The 22,187-nt window shown below is 39.6% G+C and overlaps 1 protein-coding gene, 1 non-coding gene and 1 pseudogene across 3 annotated transcripts in view; 2 read left to right on the plus strand and 1 right to left on the minus strand.

Annotated features, from left to right (window-relative positions):
- Positions 1–6,666: 6,666 nt before the first annotated feature.
- CLPX (caseinolytic mitochondrial matrix peptidase chaperone subunit X) overlaps positions 6,667–22,187 on the plus strand; it is a 49,185-nt gene continuing 33,664 nt past the window's right edge. The window contains exons 1-3 of one of the 2 annotated variants that reach the window (XM_066273599.1): positions 6,667–6,975; positions 17,765–17,925; positions 19,248–19,365. In XM_066273599.1, coding sequence (XP_066129696.1) covers positions 6,897–6,975; positions 17,765–17,925; positions 19,248–19,365 — 358 coding nt within the window. In that variant the 5' untranslated portion in view covers positions 6,667–6,896. The remainder of the gene's footprint in view (positions 6,976–17,764; positions 17,926–19,247; positions 19,366–22,187) is intronic. The other variant, XM_066273598.1, reaches the window with a different exon arrangement.
- Positions 17,209–17,332, plus strand: LOC136337126 (small nucleolar RNA SNORA28). The gene has a single exon (XR_010731827.1). It is a non-coding gene; the product is annotated as a small nucleolar RNA SNORA28 (small nucleolar RNA).
- On the minus strand, positions 20,406–20,930 carry LOC136333883 (deoxyuridine 5'-triphosphate nucleotidohydrolase pseudogene; annotated as a pseudogene).

The following is a 22,187-nucleotide window of genomic DNA, read 5'->3' on the forward strand; positions in this document are numbered from 1 at the left end:
TAACTTCTAAGTGTTTATTGTTATTACTGCTAGAAATGGAAAAGACTGAAAATTTGTGTAGATTTAATAAGGTAATGCTTCAATTTTGTGGTTTCACAGGAAATTGAATGACATAAAATGCAATTTTATTCCCTTTATTTAAGCTCCAAAACTTTTAAACTTTTATTTTGATCTGTTTGGAGTAGAAATCCTTACAATAAAGTATATATTCTATCTTTTACAAAACAGAAGTAACATAATTTAATCTTTTCTTGATGGATTAGTATTATTAATTATTATGGTAGTTAATAATGGCAAGTACGGCTGATATGATATATAAGAAATCTGACCAATACCAAAGGACTTCAGACTAGATACTCCTCTTGTTGAGATCTTATATCCATTTTTCCATTTCCTCCTTTTTAGTCAGGCTCTTAGATAACTCTTTGGCTGCAGTCAATATGCCTGGTTCTAGCACCTCTCTCATTTCTAATTTACTCAGTTGTAGGCTGGGGATCTATATCACCAAAGCAATATTAAAAATGAGTAAATAGACTCAGAATGAGATTATGAAGGCCTCGGTATGAGTAAAGTACATGAACTCTGACATGCCAACTCTGCAATATCCATTTTGTTGACTCAAGACTTTTCTCTTCATTTCCTTATTTTGACTAATTTACCAATGAGTACTACTTTACATACACAGCCCAGTGGGTGTGTGTGTATGAATAAATATTGCTTTTAAGTAATGAGTTATTACAGTTGTTATGAAGTAAATATCACTTTTATTATTTAATATTATGGCTAATGCAGGTTAATTGCAAATTGAAAAAGACATAAACCAAGAGTCCATATCCTCTCTCTTTCACCTCCTTTTCAGTTTTTCATTAGAAATCAAACAAGCTCCTTAGAATGCTAAGGTAAAAAAAGGCAGGGTTACGTCATTAACAAGCTGGCCAGGAATCACAACTAAAGGAATTTTTTATAGGCATAAAGGAGAGCCATAAATTACATACTGCACAGTAAAAAAAAATCTTTATTTATGAAGCATCTACTCTATAACATGGATCAAAGAATCATTTATTCCTCATATTAACCCTAGGAGGCCAAGAACACCTCAATTTATAGTTGAAAAAACAGGCTTATGAAATAACTTGCCAGAAGTCACACAGCTGGTAAGTGACTCAGCTGGGATCCACACACCAGTCATGCCCCCACTGACATCTGTGCCTTTTAGAGAATACTAAACAAGCATTTTCTAGCACTGTCTTCAAGATTTGGTATGCCAAAATTTCCAATGATTAGGCTTGAAAACACACCCTTCTTCCCCCTCCATTCAAAGAGGGAAGCCATGGTGAGTTAGGGCCATCTGCTGGTCATCTCCCTGAACATCAGAATGAAGGACTATCCTATAACTGAGGGCAAGGAGGGTCTTGTGCTCTCTGAAGTCTCCACAAAGGAAAAAGAAAGTTATAGACACAGGTAACAGCGTGAAGACTGCAGGAGGGAAAGGGGGTGGGGGGAGGTGGAAGAGGGTTTAGGGCAAATAGATGGTGTTGGAGCGAGACTTGACTTGGGGTGGTGAACACACATTGCAATATACAGATGATGTATATTATAGAACTGTACACCTGAAACCTGTATAATGTTATTAACCAATGTCACCTTAATCAAGTCAATTAAAAAATTTAAAAATAAATAAATATACACTAAGTATCCCACAGGTCACTTTCAGACATGCACACCATAGATGAATTCATAGGAGAAAATTGGAACCAAATTGCTGAGATTTGTTATCATTTATAACATATTTCTAATTTTATGAAATTAAAAAATGGTTGTTTCCACCAGAAAACACAATGTCACCACCAGCCCCCACAGATAGGCCCAGGAGGATGGTGAGCACCCAGCAGTACACCCCTTAGTCTCCCCACAATACCAAAGCTGGGCAGTGACTCCCTGAGGGAGAAAGCAGTGGCAATTGGAGGGAGTCTAATAAAGAGACCTTTAGCCTGACCAGGCAGTGGTCCAGTGGATAGAGCATCGGACTGGGATGCAGAGGACCCAGGTTCGAGACCCCGAGGTCACCAGCTGAGCGTGGGCTCATCTGGTTTGAGCAGGGCTCACCAGCCAAGGTTGGACCCAAGGTTGCTCGGTCTGCTGAAGGCCCATGGTCAAGGCACATATGAGAAAGCAATCAATGAACAACTAAGGTGTCACAACGAAAAACTGATGATTGGTGCTTCTCATCTCTCTCCATTCCTGTCTGTCTGTCCCTATCTATCCCTCTCTCTGACTCTCTCAGGGGGAGGGGGAAAGAGACCTTTAGAAATAAAAGCACAGGCTTCTACCACCAAAGTGAAAATTCACCTTATTCAGCTCTGCAAATATACCTTAGCATCACCTAATTCTAGTATTCTAGCAGTAAAAAATAGATTCCTGAGTCCACTCCAGACTATTTTATCAAAACTTTTAGTGGCAGGGCCTAGGTATATTTTAACACACAATCCAGGTCATTCATTCTTAAGGAAGTATGGGAGGGGGTGTCACTGCCTTAACGGAATGGCAGCTTTTTAGTCACTGATGTGAGATATATGGGTAGGGAGTGGAGATTCTGCAGACCCTTAAAATCTTTCCAGTTTTGGAGGAAGACATAGGAAAGTAATAAAAACAGTAGCAGTTAGGGTGTGAATCCTGGTTCTGCTGTGACCTTGGACAAGTCACTTAAACCCTCTGTCTTGATTTTCTCAGCTGCCAAACTGGAGTTCAAATAACAACCTCACTTGCTGTGACAATAAGATGAGATTAGAATGAAAGCATTCTGCATAATCCTATACAGCGTTGTATTGTTTTGAGTCTCATACTGTCTCTAGACATAAACTCTTTTTATAGTCCTTATCTTCTAAACTATAAATGTTGAGTTCTTATGTGCCTAGCAGAATCAATGTCTGCTTATCTAAAGGATCAGTGTTCAGCCTTGAAAAAAAAAATGCCTTTATTCAGAAGATACAGCAATTCCCAATGGAATGATGGCTCTCTGTAAGGCTCAAGCTGGCGACCTTGGGGTTTCGAGCCTGGACCTCAGTGTTCCAGGCCAACACCTTATCCACTGTGCCACCACTTGGTTAGGCAATTCCCGCTTTTTTATATCTGAAAAATTCAGTGCTAAATTGGATGACTCCCTGACTCTAATCTATATTTTTCACTTTGCAACTCACAATGTTCACAATCTTGGGAGGTAGAATCAAGTATAAAAGAAGCCTGACTAGGCGGTAGCGCAGTGGATAGAGTGTCAGACTGGGACACGGAGGACCCAGGTTCGAGACTCCGAGGTCGCCAGCTTGAGCGTGGGCTCATCTGATTTGAACAAAGATCACCAGCCTGGACCCAAGGTCGCTGTAGCCCCATGGTCAAGGCACATATGAGAAAGCAATCAATGAACAACTAAGGTGTCGCAACGAAAAACTAATGATTGATGCTTCTCATCTCTCTCCGTTCCTGTCTGTCCCTATCTGTCCCTCTCTCTGACTCTCTCTCTTCTCTGTAAAAAAAAAAAAAAAAGGTATAAAAGAAATAAAAAGAATTTTATGGAAAATGGAGACATGTCAAGTTCTCTGTCTTCAGCTATGTTGTTCATATATGTAAATATATGTAAATAAGATAAGGAGGCAGCTCCTAGAAACTGAGCTGAAAAATTGCAACTGACTTTCTTTTTAAAGCGTTATTAACCTGTCAGAACAGAGCTGAAAGTAGGTGTGATGTAGAAGTATTTTGTTCCAAAGAGCTGATAAGATGTGACCACAGGTATTTGCCACTTTTCTGATAGAGGACCCATTTTTATCACAGGGAAAATCTCAAATCCAGAATTTGAGGGGACAGCCTGTTAGGAACGTGGCCAGAGGTTATATATGAAGTGCCAGCTGAGAAAGAGGGTCCTAGTGAGTCTCTGGAGCCTCACTGCTCTTTGCTAGGATGCCAAGCTCTGCTCCATTTCATGGCTACCTGGCTATCCCCTGGAGCAAGGACAGTGTCCCAACCTGTGAATTTCAGGTCAGGGAATGTACACTCGTAAAATGGAACATGTTCCCTTGTCAAATAGCCAAGTAGTTTCTAAAGAATGATCCCTTACATTCGAACCCTTTCCAATATAGATGTTATTTTATTTAAACTTGACACTCCTCTGTGCTCAAATACCAAATGGGAAGTCTTGTTATATGCCCATGGTATAAGTTCTCTAATTTGAGCACAACTATAAGACTTACATCAACAAAGAGGTTAGTGTCCCAATCCATGCCTGTTGGGTGCTAATCCACATATATTCTGACCCACAGAAGACTGTTTTAAGGGGATGCATTGAAACTACCAAAATCATGTTGCCTGTGTGACGAAACCATCACTAGTCTGATGCCAAAGCCACATGACCCTTGTTCACATTACTGAGAAAAAGTTAAACAGCTGTGTATAGTTCCCTTTGTTTTGTACTTTCTAGGGCAAAGTCTACATTCTGCTAATCAGAAATCTCCTGGGAATTCCATCTAGGGCACTGAGTCAGTTGGATTAATCATTGTATAAGTTTGTAGTATTTGTGTTTATTAACACTCACCTCTTTGGCAATTATAATCTGCTCTAATTATATGTCAGGTTTTCTGAAGACATCATCACAGGTTTCTGCTAAACAAAAGTATTGTTGCAAGGTAAGTACTTAACCAAGTACTTCAAATTTCTACTGTGTATTCAGTACAAGCATGTAATTAAATACTTGCCTTCAAAGAGCTCCCAGTCCAGTTGAGATACAGGCAAAATACACAATATATCAGTTCATAGTAAAATGAAATGCTCAGTTGTCCTGAGAATAATATAAGGATATAATACCCAACAATATTAGGATATTCCTATGTCATACTGGCCCTAAAGTGGAATACACATATATTTTTACTTACTGTCTTTTATTTCTCCACTAGAATGGAAGCTCCATGAGGGAAACATTTTTGTTTAATGTTATTTCCTCAATGCCTAGCACGTAATTGGTGTTTAATAAACCGTTATTGACTGAGTGAAAAAGAAGTCAAATTCTTAGAGAAAGGGAAAGCTACATGGAGTGCTCCCAGATGAGCCTTGACTTCACTAAGCTTTTATTCAGCTTGCTTTATAGCACTCTATAGATTTTAGCAAACAATTTACTTATAGAATAAGAATGAAATGTGTATATAATTGAAATAGAAGAGTGGGATGAATATTTAAATCGGGTGTTAGGGTCCATGTAACCTGCTTAGGTTATTGCTAAAAGGAGAGATTTGTCCTACAATCGATGTTTTGAAACATTGTTTTAAAGCAGAACTCCTTTTTCAAACAAAACCCCAATACATGAAACAGAATAGAGCTGCTCTGAACGACTTTGGGGTGGCATGAGGGAGGAGACGGGAAAGGTCCACCCCCTTAGTCCCCTCACCACCACCACAGAAGCTATGGCTTCTGAGGAATTCTAAGAACACAATTTGAAAACACTGTATTGAAAGAACTTTAGAATCTCTACTTTCTCAAAATTCTATTAATGGAGGGAGCTGAAAAAAACCTGGGCTCTGTTCTGGTATCTGCCGCTTTAAGCTGAGGGAGTACTAGGAGTCAGCTGAGAGAGAGAGAGAGAGAGAGAGAGAGAGAGAGAAACACAACACGCAAAACAGCACTGCCTGGGCCAAGGCCAAGGCCCGTTCTCATAGACTCACGGAAGTAGAAGCCACATTTTTCTGCTCCAAGACTGATGAAGGCTAAATAATTTGTGTTGCCTAGTCTTGACTCTAGCTTGCACACACCCCCACCCCCCAAGTCAGAACTAGAAGCATCCAAACCCAACCTGCAACTTCTCTGGGCTTCTGAGTTAATCAGAATCTTAATACGCAAAGTAAATATTCAGGCGCCAACTCAGATGGGAAAAGAGTCTGATTAATTTGTCACCATCTTCCACTTCGTACAGGGTCAATTTGCTTTAGCTGTCCAGAGAAGAATCAGCCATGCACGCAGAAGACTCAAAGGGTAACAGAAGAGTTAATGAAGGAAAGGTTTAACGAACCAGGCAGAGTTGTAAAGCAGCTAGGGACTAGCAATAGCTCTAAGTCATCACCACTGGCTTGAAAAAACAGAGAGAGCTATCATCCAAAAACTGTTGCTAGGGAGACTAGGTAAAAATACCACTTCATATTAACAAGTGAGGAAACTAAGGAAAATAAGGAGCACAGGATGTGGAATCCCGATGGAAGAAATTTATTTAATCTGAGGGATTTAACCGCAGTGAAGACCTTTAAAGGCTCCACCGGGGGCGGGCTAAGCCACTGGTCTCACTTTCGTCCTTCCTTGCCACCAACCGAAAATGAGCAGAGCAGGACTTGACTGCGACAGATTGGGACTACTATTTCTGGCTTTTATCTTTCCGAGCCTATCTCAAACTTTTCAACACCAAGATAAAGGTGCTTCCGGAAGAATTGCATGGTGGGACTTGTAGTTCTTACAGTTACGACCAGCCTCCTTCGTAGAGCGTTCATTGGCTCCCAGGTCTCCGCCCCCTTCCCTCACCGTCCGTCGGTGTCTCACGTACACACACGCAACACGTGCCAACACCCCCCTCCCTAGGCCTAGGACGCAGGCGCGCGCACGCTCCCCGGGCTCTGTAGGCGGGTGGGGGAGGGATGGGGAGAAGGAGGAGGGGAGGGAGGGAGAGGGGTTAAGGTATCTACTCTCTTGGGTAGACGGCAGTGGGCCACTAACAGCTCGAAGGCCTGGTAACTGCGAGGCCGGTGAACTCTGCCCTGGGTCGAGGGTCGCGGTCGGGTCCGGAGCCTGGTCAGCGCACCCTGCGAGGAGGAGTCGGCCCACTGAGACTCGGAGGACAGCAGGGGAGAAGCCCCGGCCTAGGCCCCGCGGACATGTCCGGCTGCGGCGCTTGTAGTTGCGGAGCAGTCGCCGCGCGGCTCATCTCTTCCTCGCTCGCCTCCGCGCAGAGAGGTACTACTTTGTTACCACTGGGTCCGGAGTGTGCCGGCCGACGTGGGGACCCCGGGGAGAGCCAGAGGCCCACCCGACCGCGAGGGTGAGGGATGCGGGGCGCTTCGCCGGCCCCCCACCCCCACCAACTTTCCCCGTGGAATGGGGCTCTGCCAACCTCTGGAGCAGCTGTTTCTCAGTTTTGAAGTATAACCCCTGAGTTCCCCGGCCCGCGCACTTTCAGGCCCCCGGACTTGAGGGCCGGAATGTGGCCGCTTCGCAGGAACCCTGAAAGGCACCAAATGCTCCTCCTTTCGTTAGATCCCCAGACCGTACTCAGCGCTCCAGAGACTGCCGTCAGCCCCTGCTGCGGCTCCTCTTCCGGACCGCGACCGGGTTCCCCTCGAGCCGGTCGGGAGCTGAGAGAAGGGCTCGGGTGAGGGGCTGCCACGGTCGGAGCCTTGGGGCCGCGGGGCGCCGAGCAGGCCGTCGTGGCCGCGGAGCGCGCGAGACCCGCGGCGTCACTGTCATTGTGTGGCCGCTTACGCCGGACAGAAACAGGTCTCAGAGCACTTCCTGGCGCCCGGAAAACTTCCTGGGCCCGCAGGAAAGCGTCCGGGAGAGTCGGGAAAGTCCCCCACGAATTAAGTACTGAGATCGCTCAGCAGTTGTTTTTCCAGCTTGACAGTTCCAGATAGTTTCTTAAGCGTGGCGCTTGTTTACCTTTGCTTTCTGTGTATCAGGAGCTGTGACAGTGGCACTCCAGCCAGGAGATTCCAGAAAAGAAACCATTCTTTTCTCTTCCCCGAATCTGTGAATATCAGGCTATGAGGCTAGATCCTCTTATAATCACTAACTTATAAACAAATTTATTTTAATTTGGTTTGTCAGTTTATGACCCTTGGATAAAAAAAACCCAAAAAACCCATTTCCTAAATTTTAGGTTAATTATAAAACTTCAGTAAGTGTACATTTTCTGACAGTTTATTTCATGGAGGAATTAAATGAAAATGTGGGCAGAAACATTTTGTAAAATGATATATGTGTAAAGGAGTGAATTTAGTCCCAAGATCTTGTTAAACCTGAACAAGTATATGTCCCTATTCCAGGAATTTGAGTTGCAAACACTTGAAAGTTATACTTGATTTTATAGACTTGGCGTATATATGTTGAGGGTCTACTATGAGCCGGGCTGTTTTGGTGCTGGATATAGTGTGATGAACAAATCCTCACCTTCAATTTTTTTTTTTAAGACTTTATTTACTGATTTTAGAGAGAGGAGAGAGAGAGAGAAAGGCAGGGGGGTGGAGCGTAAGCATCAACTCAGTACGTAATTGTTTCTGGTATGTACCTTGACCAGCCGGGTTTTGAACCAGACCTCCAGAGACCTCAGCAATTCCAGGTGGAGACTTTATCCACTGTGCCACCACAGATTGTTTTTAGAAGTGGATAAAGTATATGTGTGTTCAAGACCATTATAGAATTTAATATTTTTGCACGACAAACAGCAAGAGATTTTCACATTGATATAGGACTTTCCCAAGAGTTAATTACATAAAATACTTATTTTCTATAGTAGAAGCTCTTAATTAAAAGTCTACAAAAATGTAGCGCTCTCTCTCTCTCTCTCTCTCTCTATATATATATATATATATTTTTTAAGGATTTATAAAACTCCAGGAGGATTTTTATTTGAAATTCCTGGAAAGAGGAAGAAAGGCAAAAGAGAAAAGTCAGAATTGAACTTTAGCTAGTTTATTATTCCTATAAATAATAGAATTAAGAATTTTAACATAAGACCAAAAAAAAAACTTGATCAAAATAATCTAACAAATTGTAAAATGAATTAAGGATAAAAGGGAGCCTGTTTTCTCTCTCACCTCCCAACCACCCCTCTCCTTCCCCCAGGCGTATATCCTTGCCTTTTTTTTCCTTCTCAACTCGGAGGGCCCTTTTGCCTCTGTAGCTTGTTTCCTGAGCCAATGCTGCCTAGCTGGCTCACTTCTACTTTTCTGACTTTCTAAATAAACTTTTGCTTGTATTTGAAATAAATAAATAAATAAATAAATAAATAAAAGGGGACATTTCAGAGCTGCTTTCAAGTACAGTGTTATTCTCTATTTCTACTCATGTTAATTTTAGACTTAAATTTTATATGGTAGTTTATGAAAAATTATTTGGTAAATTGTCATACTAGATACTGGATGTATTTTCCTGATGGGTTATGTTTATCCTACTTAGTATGTTTTTCCTCTTTAGTTTTTTTGAATATGAAACCTATAATAAAGTAGAAATTTTAAATAATTTTCTACCAAAGTTGCTGGTATTTTCCAGTTTTAATGTATATTTTTTTAAAATGTACTTTGCATATGTAAGTCATTTTGTTTTCTAAATATGAGTATTTGGAAATGCTTGATTCCATTTAAAAGATTCTGAATGGCACTATTTGGTCTGAATTTGGCTGTGAAAATTAAGGGATCACGTGCTTTCTGTCCTTGTCTATATAAAAGGTGTCACCTCATGAGGCTGTAATGATGTGAAGATGCCCATACATGTTGTCCATAATTTTCATGATAGTTATGTAATGTGCCTAGACTTTAATTTTAGTTCTCTCTCGCTCTTACTCTCGCTCGCTGCAGTTAAATACAGTACAATTTAAACAAGGCAGAGTAAATAAATGATATAGCATCTTTATCGCAATTTTTTTTTAAGTGACAGAGAGAGTCAAAGAGAGATAGATAGGGACAGACAGACAGGAACAGAGAGAGATGAGAAGCATCATTAGGTTTTTGTTGCGACACCTTAGTTGTTCATTGATTGCCTTCTCATATGTGCCTTGACCGTGGGGCTGCAGCAGACTGAGTGACCCCTTGCTCGAGCCAGGGACCTTGAGCCAAAGCTCGTGAGCTTTGCTCAAACCAGATATGCCCGTGCTCAAGCTGGCGACCTTGGGGTCTCGAACCTGGGTGCTCCACATCCCAGTCAGTCACTCTATCCACTGCGCCACCACCCGGTCAGGCCAAACTATTTTTTAATCAACATTTCTCTTTTCTTGGCATATTCATCTTCAAACCTTAGTGACAAACCTTAGTGACTAACCTTAGTGACAAACCATCAAACATTTTTAAACTCAAGGAAAGCTATCAAAGGAAGGATGCTATTTTTTCTTTTAAGATACTCTGAATTCATGGAACAATAACTTGAGCATAAAATAATTTTGAGACTGATAAAAGCAATAATCATGTACTAAGTTGCTGGTTTTGTTTGTGAGGTTTGAATTTTTTTTTTCCAATTTGTGGTAAAGGTTAGAGGCCAAGTGTTTAAGCAAGCGTTTAACTTGATTTGCCATTTCATCAATTGTTATGCACTTAAATATTGTCACTGCAAATAATTAAAGATGTTTTATTCTTTCACTCTCTAAAATATGAGTTAAAGAGTGGTTTATCTTTTAAACTGAATCATTTGTATGTTTTTGGAAAATACTTAATTCAAGGTTGAATATAGGCAAATATTTAAAAGTTGAAATAACTCTCCTAGTTTTTTTTTTTTTTTTTTTTTTTAATTCTGAAGCTGGAAACGGGAAGAGACAGTCAGACTCCCACATGCGCCTGACCGGGATCCACCCGGCACGCCCACCAGGGGGCGATGCTCTGCCCACCAGGGGGCAATGTTCTGCCCCTCCTGGGGCGGGGGGTCGCTCTGCCGGGACCAGAGCCACTCTAGGGCCTGGGGCAGAGGCCAAGGAGCCATCTTTGCTCCAATGGAGCCTTGGCTGCTGGGGGGGGGGGGACAGAGACGAAGGAGGGGGGGTGGAGAAGCAAATGGGCGCTTCTCCTATGTGCCCTGGCCGGGAATCGAACCCGGGTTCTCTGCACGCCAGGCCGACGCTCTACCGCTGAGCCAACCGGCCAGGGCCTCTCCTAGTTTTTAATAACCTGAAATAAGTGTACCTTACTCTAATATTTAAGTTGCATTGAAACTCAGAAAGCTTTATCTGTATGACAGAAGTTTTATAAATGGTTTAATTTTTAACTGTCTTTTTGTCATTGCTGCCAAGTAGCCTTTCAAAATATACTTTACAGAAATATTTCCCTTTTTGGTTTTAGGGTTTTTCATTCTAGGTTTATAGGCCTCCAAAGGGATCTAGGGATATAAATCAGAGATTCTGTGAACTTTATTTTCACAAATCTTCACATGAAACACAGCATTTTCTTAAATTTTTAATGCATGCAACAAACTACAGTAGTAGCAGTGAATTTGTTATTAATCAAAATCACAAATATTTTCATATCACATTACAACTGCATATATCTCAAAATACTGTTTATACTTTTCACATCTTTGAAATCATGGTAGTTATTAAAAAAGCTATTAGATCTTATTTAATTTTGTTAGTAAAGAAGGATATTTTAAAAATATTATTTTATTTTATTTTTTTAGAAAGGAAGTTCTTTTTTAAAAAAATTTTATTTTTTACAGAGACAGTGAGTCAGAGAGAGGGATAGACAGGGACAGACAGACAGGAACAGAGAGAGATGAGAAGCATCAATCATCAACTCTTCATCGCGTGTTGCAACACCCTAGTTGTTCATTGACTGCTTTCTCATATGTGCCCTGACCACGGGCCTTCAGCAGACTGGGTAACCCCTTGCTGGAGCCAGTGACCTTGGGTTCAAGCTGGTGGGCTTTTTGCTCAAACCAGATGAGCCTGCGCTCAAGCTGGCGACCTCGGGGTCTTGAACTTGGGTCCTCCGCATCCCAGTCCCACACTCCATCCACTGCACCACAGCCCGGTCAGGCTAAAAAATATTTTGATAACTACTTCAGTGTAATTACTTTTCTTTGTTAGATATTTTATTCTATACATTTAAAAACATTCTGAGCCTGACCTGTGGTGGCACAGTGAATAAAGCATTGACCTGGAATGTTGAGGTCGCAGGTTCGGAACCCTGGGTTTACTTGGTAAAGACCCATATAGGAGTTGATGCTTCCTACTCCTCCCTCCTTACTGTCACTGTGTCTGTCTCCTCTCCAAAATGAATAAATAAGGTCTTTAAAAAATAAAATGTTGCCTGACCTGTAGTGGCGCAGTGGATGAAGCGTCGACCTGGAGATGCTGAGGTTGCCGGTTCGGAACCCTGGGCTTGCCTGGTCGGGGCACGTGTGGGAGTTGATGCTTCCAGTTCCTCCCCACCTTCTCTCTCTGTCTCTCCCTCTCCCTTTCTCTCTCCTCTCTAAAATGAATAAATAAAATTTTAAAAAAATGTTAATTAAACAAAAACATTATTCTGAGAAGGGGCCTGTTCATAGACTTCCCCAGACCGTTAAAGGAGTTCATGACACAGAAAGGGTTATAAACTGATTAGTTTGCTGCAATGATTTCTGTGACAATTTATATGATTGGTGAGTGACTGGTTATTTAATTGTTTAGTGGTTTAAAAAGTGTGGTCCCGCCTGACCTGTGGTGGCGCAGTGGATAAAGCGTCGACCTGGAAATACTGAGGTCGCCGGTTCAAAACCCTGGGCTTGCCTGGTCAAGGCACATATGGGAGTTGATGCTTCCAGCTCCTCCCCCCCCCTTCTCTCTCTCTGTCTCTCTCTCTCTCTCTGTCTCTGTCTCTCTCTCTCTCTGTCTCTCCCTCTCCTCTAAAATGAATAAATAAAAATTAAAATAAAAAAAAGAATTAATTAAAAAAAAAAAACAAACAAAAAAATAAATAAAAAGTGTGGTCCCAAACCAGCAGTATCGGCATCACCTGAGAACTTGTTAGAAATACATTCTTGGCCTGGTCAGGTAGTTCAGTTTGTTAGAGCATTATCCTGATATGCCACGGTTGCAGTTTGATCCTGGGTCAGGGCACATACAAGACTCAATCAAAGAATGCATATATAAGTGGAATTAGAAAAATTGGTGTTTCTCTCTTCCCCTCTCCCCCATCTCCCCTCTCTCACTCCTTCCCCCCCCTCTCCTCTCCTCTCTCTTTCTCTCCTCACTCCCCTCCTCTTTCTAAAATCAATAAAGTAAAAAATAAGAAAGAAATGCATTCTTGTGTCCCATTTCATACTTTTTGAATCAAAACAGGGAAGACCTTCTGCAATCTGTTTTAATAAGCTCTCCAGGTGATTCTGATACATGCTTAAATTTGAGAACCATGGGTATAGTATTTATGGCATCTTGTTACTAGTCTATAGATTATAGGAATTTAAAACAGCAATATAGTACCATACCATCAGGGCCAGCAAAGAAATTCTTAAATTTAGAAGTTTAAATGATACCATGTTTATCAGGTAGTATTTTTTTTTTTTTAGGGAGAGAGGAGGGAAGAAAGATGAGGAGCATCAACTCATAGTTACAGCACCTTATTTGTTCATTGATTGCTTCTCATATGTGCCTTTACTGGGGTGCTCAAGCCAAGCCAGTGACCCCTTGCTCAATCCAGCAACTTTGGATTCAAGCCACTGACCAAGGGGTCATGTCTATGATCCCACGCTCAAGCTGGTGACCCCACACCCAAGCCAGTGACCTCGGGATTCTGAACATGGGTTCTTATCCCAGGCTGGCAGTTTATCCACTGCACCACCGCCTGGTCAGGCTCAGATAGTATTTTTTGTGGTGACTATATAGATGCATTGGTTTCATATGTTACTTGATAAGTTATTTAAGGGGAAGGATGTATTTTTCTTTCTATTCAAGTAGACTTTAATTTTTATTCCATTTAAATTTTCAAAGATATTTTCTTTCAGCTTATTTTCTAATAAATATTGTAAATTGTTAAACACTGTTTTAAAAGATATATTTTATTGTAAATGGGAAATAATATACTATATGTAGTACTTCATTGTTCTAAATATCCAAGTACAAATAGCCTCACATAATTTTGTTATAGTTTTTGTTTTCTTTGTGAATACATTGTATTAGCTCAATTAAAACATGCTTACATGACCAGGCAGTGGTGTAGTGGATAGAACATTGGTCTGGGTTGTTGAGGACCCAGGTTCAAAACCCCGAGGTTGCCAGCTTGAGCACAAGCTTATCTAGCTTGAGCACGAGCTCGCCAGCTTGAGTACAGGGTCGCTGGCTATAGTGCGGGATCATAGACATAACCCCCTGGTCGCTAACTTGAGCCCAAAGGTCTTCGGCTTGAAGCCCAAGGTTTCTGGCTTGAGCAAGGGAATCACTGGCTCAGCTGGACACCCCCCCCCGTATGCCCCCCCTAACAAGACACATATGAGAAAGCAATCGATGAACAACTAAAGTTCCACAAAGATAAGTTAATGCTTCTCATCTCTCTCCCCTCCTGTGTCTGTCTCTCTCTCACTACATAGGTTATAATTTATTTTGCTACTTTTTATATTATTATGAACATTTTCAAACACACAAAATAGAACAATGAACTGCCAAATACCTGTCGTCCAGCCTCAATGTCCATTTAACTCTGCATTATTGATTTCATCTATCCCTCTCCCCCATTACTTTTTCTAGACCTTTTTATATTGTCATAGTCTTTAAATCATATTATATCCTTGGACAAACATTAGTGTTTAGCTTAAAATTTATTAACTGTCTTAAAATGGCTGTTGTCATTTCCTGTAAAAAATAGAAATATTACACTTGAGAAAATTTGAAATGTCTTTTGAAAACATTACTTAAAAGAAAATCAAATGTAGTTTCTTTTCTTACTATATTTAAGTTTAATAATGTTAAGGAAAATTTTACAGTCTATAGATTAGGGACTTGGGGGTGTTATAAATCTAAACCTATTCTGGTATTTTTTGTGAATTTATGTACAGATGAGAAAACTTGGTTCCTCTTATTTATATCTTTCCTGAGAAGTTTAGTGGGTTCATTTTTGTACTTTGTGGAACAGGTGATGGCGTAGGGGGAGCGATCTTCAACCTTTTTTATCCCATGGCACATATAAACTAATCACTACAATTATGTGGCGCACCAAAAAATACATTTTTTGCCAACTTTATAAAAAATAGGTATAATTTGCCTGGCCTGTGGTGGCGCAGTGGATAAAGCGTTGACCTGGAATGCTGAGGTTGTCAGTTCAAAACCCTGGGCTTGCCCGGTCAAGGCACATATGGGAGTTGAAGCTTCCTGCTCCTCCCCCCTTTCTCTCTCTCTCTCTCTCTCTCTCTCTCTCCCTCTCCCTCTCTCCTCTAAAATGAATAAATAAATAAAAATAATTCTAAAAATAGGTATAGCCTGACCAGGCGGTGGCGCAGTGGATAGAGCGTCAAACTGGGATGCGGAAGGACCCAGGTTCGAGACCCCGAGGTCTTCAGCTTGAGTGCAGGCTCATCTGGTTTGAGCAAGGCTCACCAGCTTGAGCCCACAGTCGCTGGCTCGAGCAAGGGGTTACTCGGTCTGCTCAAGGCCCGCGGTCAAGGCACATATGAGAAAGCGATCAATGAACAACTAAGGAACCACAACGAAGAATTGATGTTTCTCATCTCTCTCCCTTCCTGTCTGTCTGTCCCTATCTGTCCCTCTCTCTGTCTCTGCCAAAAAAAAAAAAAAATAAAAATTAAAAAAAAAAATAAAATGTTAAAAAAAATAGGTATAATTTGATGGTTTACCAAAAAAAAGATAGTAATTACCTACCCTTTTTAGTCTGAGGTGACTTTAAAAAAATGAGGTGCCCATACTTGTATGCAAGGATTTCTGCTATCAAGAATTAACCAGTCAAACTTTGTGACCAACCAATAAGATGCAACTCTATTATATGACCTATATATTTATGGTTCAAGACAGGGCATTCACACTGGACTGCTGCCATTGTGTTGGCTGCTTTTTTTTTTTTTAATTTGACAGTTTAATGGAAAAGAGCTTGTACCCCGATTAAATAGTTAGGTATTGCGTGTTTTAAACTAATAAGAACACTTGAGCTTTGCTGAAAGACTGAGAAATGAGGGTATTGTGTGTTTTAAAAATTCTTGCAGCGCCTGACCAGGTGGTGGCGCAGTGGATAGAGCGTCGGACTGGGATGCAGAAGGACCGAGGTTCGAGACCCCGAGGTCGCCAGCTTGAGTGCGGGCTCACCTGGCTTGAGCAAAGAGCTCACCAGCTTGGACCCAAGGCCCCTGGCTCCAGCAGGGGGTTACTCGGTCTGCTGAAGGCCCACGGTCAAGGCACATGTGAGAAAGCAATCAATATACAACTAAGAAGTCGCAATGCGCAACGAGAAACTGATGATTGATGCTTCTCATCTCTCTCCGTTCCTGTCTGTCTGTCCCTATCTCTGCCTCTGTAAAAAAAAAAAAAAAAAAAAAAAATTCTTGCAGCATACCAGTTGAAAATCGTTGGGCTAGGGTGATCTAAAGAAACTAGTTCTAACGTTGTACACTATTGGAAAATTGGAATTAAAGCTAGTTACATGATTAAGCAATTGTTTTTGACTCGTTTGAAGGACATAATTTTAAACCACTTTTTGCCTTTGGATACAATACACAGTAAGTGTATGATCTCTTAAAAGACAGAAATAAAAATGTAAAACCTGAGTTGAGAATTTTTCAGGGAATACAATGAGGGAGGCAAAAACCTGCTTCTTAAATTTATTTAAGTACTTTATTAACATTAATATACATATTCTTTTTATTATTTATTACCTTCTAACAGCACTCTGGTAAACTGCTGGGAAACTTTCTTCTTGGCTATTCATTAATGTAGGTTAGCTTATGCAAAGTTCTGGGTATCCCTGGTCCTGAAATCTGTGGAATTTTGTTTAATTAAGTGCCATTCAGTTTTCTTGTGTACGAAACACTTTTTTTTTTTTTTAATTTTAGGAAACACTCTTAAAGACCAGCTTGGGAAATTGCCCCACAGTATGCAGTATATAGCTTTCTTGCCATTGCCTATAATTGTTTTGGGATTTATTTTGTATTCATATAAGTAAAACGAGGGGTCAGCAAACAATGACCCCATGGACCAAGGATGGCCACACCTGTTTGTTTATATGTTGTTTACATTTACTTTCCTGTTATAGGCAGAGTAGTTGTGACTTAGACTGTGTCGCCCCCAAAGCTGAAACTATTTACTGTCCTGACCTTTTACAGAAAAGGTTTGCCAAATAATAACTTATATTCCTTTAAAGACTTTTAACTTTATGTCAAAACGTTAAAATCTTTGAAAACAAAATGGTTACACAGCATTTATTGAATTATATTTTTCTGTAAGATTGAAATATTTCATTGAAATGTTTGTTTTAATGAACAACACATGACTTTTTAAAAAATATTATATATTGCAAGCAACACTCTGTGGCAGATGCAAAACTGTCTGACACAATTTCAGCTTGCTATACTAACAAAGTCTAACCTATTCGGGTACTCTCTTCTCCATGAGACAAACCTTTGTATAGACTTAGACAATGTAAAAATATATATATATTACCCTAGTATAACCAAAGAGACAGACAAGAATTCACGTCAACTGATTATTCTCAATGTTAGAAATAAGAATAAGAATATAGGATATAAATGGCCATTTCTTCCTACAAGTGAGGCAGATTTTGAACTACTTATTTTAATCTTTGAAAGAGTCACTTTATTCACTTTCAAAGGACAGGGCTGGGAAGGAATCCTTATTTACCTGGAATCTGTCCAAGGCGCAGGTCTGGCCTGTTTTTGAGAAGGCTTTGCCTCTGATGGTATCATCACTATTTTCTTTACCAGTTTGTACTACTGTGAAAACTATAGCTTTTTTTTAACCTCCTTTATGCTTAAGGGATTTTTGTTTCTAGGGGATTTATTGAAAGCATGGTAATATTTGATGTGTAGATAATAAATTTTATTACATTTTCAGGTATTTCTTGTGGTCGCATTCATATACCCGTTTTAGGAAGGCTTGGGACCTTTGAAACTTATATTCTACGAAGAGTTCCTTTTAGAGCCTTTACAGAAACACCAGCATACTTAGCCTCAAAAGATGGAATAAGTAAAGATGGCTCTGGAGATGGAAATAAGGTATTCTGTTTTTATTGACATCTATACATATATTCGAGTTCCTAGGTAATTAAATGTGATAAAAGTACTCTGTATCCCATTGGTTTATATATGTTTTCTGTGGGAAATCTGAAATACATAAAGTGAGCTGAAGACTTGTATGTAATTTTATTTTGTTTTCAGTTTTAACCATAAAATCATTTTATAAATTGCATTTAAGCTGTAATTTAAAAGTTGTAACAACCCAAAGTAGTAAAGTAGCTTCATTAAATAACCTATGTAGTCAATCTCTTGGGTTGAATTATGAATAGCCATCATTTCCTGCTTTCACACAACTTTTACAACTCATAATAGTATAAACCCACTTCATCCTCTATTTAAAATTCTTGGGTATCTCTATGACAATGCTGGGCTTCTTTATAGGTAGCAAGTAGATAGTTGGTGATTGTATTGGGTTGTTGGTGAATTACTACCAATTTTTATATTATATGAATTTTACTGACACTTGAGTTAATATTATATAGGAGACAAAATGCTCAGTGCTTTCATATTCGCACTTAATCCTAACAGTGAGTCTCTGACGTAGGTGATGTTATCTTCATTTTAGAGATGAAAAAAGTTAGATTCAAGAAAGTTAAGAATTACTCCTTGCTGTGATGATAACTCCCTATTCAATTTCATGGAAATGTAGGTTTATTGGGTAGTTTCTTTACTTATTGTAATTTTTTTCTCCTTAGTTCTTATTAAACTATTGATTATACATGCTGGCACACACCTACATTTACCAGCAATAGTAGAGATATAAATTACGCAAATAATTCCGTTCTAGAAATTATAAAAATTGTACGATTAATTATAAACTATGTGTGTATGTGTGAATATATATATATGTATATATATATATATATTTTTTTGTTTGTGAGAGAGAGAGAGACAGGTAGGCAGGCAGGAAAGGAGAGCAATGAGAAGCATCAACTCATATTTGTAGCACTTTAGTTGTTCATTGATTGCTTCTCATACGTGCCTTGACTGAGGGGCTCAAGCCGAGCCAGTGACTCCTTGCTCAAGCCAGTGACATGGGGTCCTGTCGATAATCCCACGCCCAAGCTGGTGACCCTACGCTCATGCTGGTGAGCCTGCACTCAAGCCAGATGAGCCCTCACTCAACCCGGTGACCTTGGGGTTTCGAACCTGGGACCTCAGCATCCCAGATTGATGCTTTATCCACTGTGCCACCACCGGTCAGGCTATAAACTATATTGTTTATATTTAAATTTACATATAAAATGGTTGCCTGAAAGTAATAATTGACACTCTTTTTTTTCCTTCTCCAAAAACATTAGAAATCAGCGAGTGAGGGAAGCAATAAGAAATCAGGCTCTGGGAATTCTGGGAAAGGTGGAAACCAGCTGCGCTGTCCTAAATGTGGTGACTTGTGCACACATGTAGAGACCTTTGTGTGTAAGTATTACTTCTGTTGTTCTTTTTCTCGACCTTTTCTGTAATTTAACTGCATATAAATATATAAAATTAAAAAAAATATATATATATATAAATTATATAAGCCAGGACTATTTTCTTCCTGAACTTACATAATTTCCTCTTATGTTCACCAGACACTAAAAATCCCCAAGACTAATAATATTTTGCACTGTGGTATAGGGAGAGTTTAAGAAATCTATTTTCTTTATTTTGCTTATGTGTGTTGATTTTAACTTTGGATTTTATGAATTTTTTAACTTTAACTTTTTATTATCTTTTAATTCAGTTTATATGATATGCATCTGTGAAAGAATTCAAATTTATTGAATGAAAGACTTTGCTTATGATTTACAAAACAGTTGAAAAACAAGTTGTTGAAGTGGTAGCATTTAGTGAATTAAATAGTACAGTTCTGTAGGAGGGATCTGTAATTGATGTACATTTCATTGAAAAAAACAGTTTTAGGTCACCATGCAGATTTATACAATAATCAAATGCAGAAAAACACAAGGCCCTGGCCAATTGGCTCAGTGGATAGAACATCTGCCTAGCATGTGGACGTACTGGTTCAATCCCCAGTCAGGGCACACATAAGAAGGAACCATCTGCTTCTCTTCTCTTCCCTTCCCATCCCTTCCCTTTCCCCCTTCTCTCTCTCTTACCCTTCCACAGTGAGTGGCTTAGTTGGTTGGAGTGTCAGCCTCGGGTGCTGTGGATAGCTTGGTTGATTCGAGCATCAGCCCCAGATGGTATTGCCAGTGGATCCTGGCCAGGGTGCTTGCAGGGTCTCTATCTCCCCTCCTCTCACTTAAAAAAAAAAAGGAAAGAAAAAGAAAACACAAAAAAGTAAAGTTCTACATGATCCCAACTGGGCTACCCTTTCCTTGATCATAAGAGAACCAAATGATTTTAGAAGCTAAAGCTATTAAGTTCACAGAAGTGTAATACACTCAACAAAGACTTTTTATTTTTAAGAAAAAAGTATGTTTTCTAATTTTCTCTTAGCATAAATTTTCATTCTATTCAGTGGAACCAAAACCTCTTGAACCCCTTTCACTGTCATCCAAAACTTGAACTTCCTGTTTCTGGGTGAAAAATCCGTTCACAAATGAGTTGTACAATTTGTTCACCCTTTTTTACTTCAGACTTTTCTATGCCAAAATTAAACAGTACAACAATATTTCATCTGTAATCTTCATTTATGACACCAGTTCCTACATCTATGAAGTGTTTTGCAGTCAAGCCAGAATGTGGAAGTACTTTTCCATAGCATCTAGGAGAAAGAGCTGTCTAAATGTCCGTTTACACAGGGTTTTCTCCTAGGGTACTGTATAGTCCTAGGCACTGTACAGGTCATAGCCCGCAGCCTGCACAGACCCCTTGTTAAGGGCAGTGGCTTGCTCTGAGAGCCAGGTAAAGCCACTTGCTGGGAGAGATGGCAAGTGTCTCTCCAGAGCACAGCATGGCAGAGCAGAAGGGGGATGAGAGGTGGCAGCAGAGGGAATGAGAGGGCACAGGGTTGGATCTTGTGAATTTTTGTGCATGTAACCATTAAGCTGTAGAATAACCAAGGCTTATTTATTCTGTATTTATTATTTCATTCTTGACATACCTATTGATCATCTCATAAAACTGGAGAGGTCAGTCATTCAAGTATTAAGGTATTTTTCTTCTCTGAGTACTTATCAGAGGAGTTATGCTCTCAATTCTAGGAAATATATCTGATAATCATTAATGAATCAGACACTAAGAGAAGGAAGAAATCAACAGTTCTACTTTTGCTGTTAGTATTAACAACTCTGAAATGCAAAGATGTTACTACAGATATTTTGTTTAGTGAATCAAATAACTAATTTCCTACATGATTAGAGTTAATGGTAATGACTCAAGAGTAAATTACCATTATATTACTGTGTCAACCTTCCTATACAGCCCAATTATGAAAAGGTTGATGGTAAGGTCTGGCAGAAGTTTCAGTTTCTGATGATTAGCTGGAGAGGATTCTCTGTATTCTAACCTAAATATTGAGACTTCAGTTACAGTTTTACATATATCAGCAGTATTAATTGGCCACTATATGAAAAAGTACTACATGTAGCATGTTTTGACAGTTTTGGAAAGACTATTAAAGTAATTCCAGTCTGTAGCTGGAATGTTATAGGTTCTGATTGTAGTTTTTACCTAGTAGAGATCAAAGAGAAAAATCAGTCAGAATGAATTATTAATTTGGATTGCAAAATAAAATTAAAATGGTAGAACTACATGATGTAACTTCTGTATAATATTTGCTGTTAACAAAATTTGGTATAATATCTAAAAAAGTCAACTTATAATGGCAGCATCATATTCTATATATTTTAATCAAGAAATTTCCCCCTTTTTCCAGAGAAAGATTTCAACTCCTATAGATCTAGGAGTAATTTCTTAGAGTAGAAAAGCAAAGGAACTAACATTTGATGCCTATATATTTTATTCTCACTGTCTTTTATCAGGACAGAAAATATCCTCATTTTTATCAGTGAAGAAGCTGAAATTGATTGAGCAAGTTTAAATAACATCTAAGGTCACACAGAGCACTCAAGATTTGCTTTTCAGAAGTCCCTATCTCATATATTTCTAGCAACTGGAATTTTTTGGCCTTGATGTTAACTTTATTTTTCTTTAATGCAGTGTTTTCAAAACCTACCAGGCCACTGTTGTTTAACAGTAAATTAAGTGAACATTGAGGGTGACTGTTAACCATAGATTCCCTTCTTTCCTAGAGATTAAGATTCTGTAGATGTTGGGTAGGATCCTAGAAT

This window comes from Saccopteryx bilineata, chromosome 4 (assembly GCF_036850765.1).
Source record: "Saccopteryx bilineata isolate mSacBil1 chromosome 4, mSacBil1_pri_phased_curated, whole genome shotgun sequence".
NCBI lineage: Eukaryota > Metazoa > Chordata > Mammalia > Chiroptera > Emballonuridae > Saccopteryx > Saccopteryx bilineata.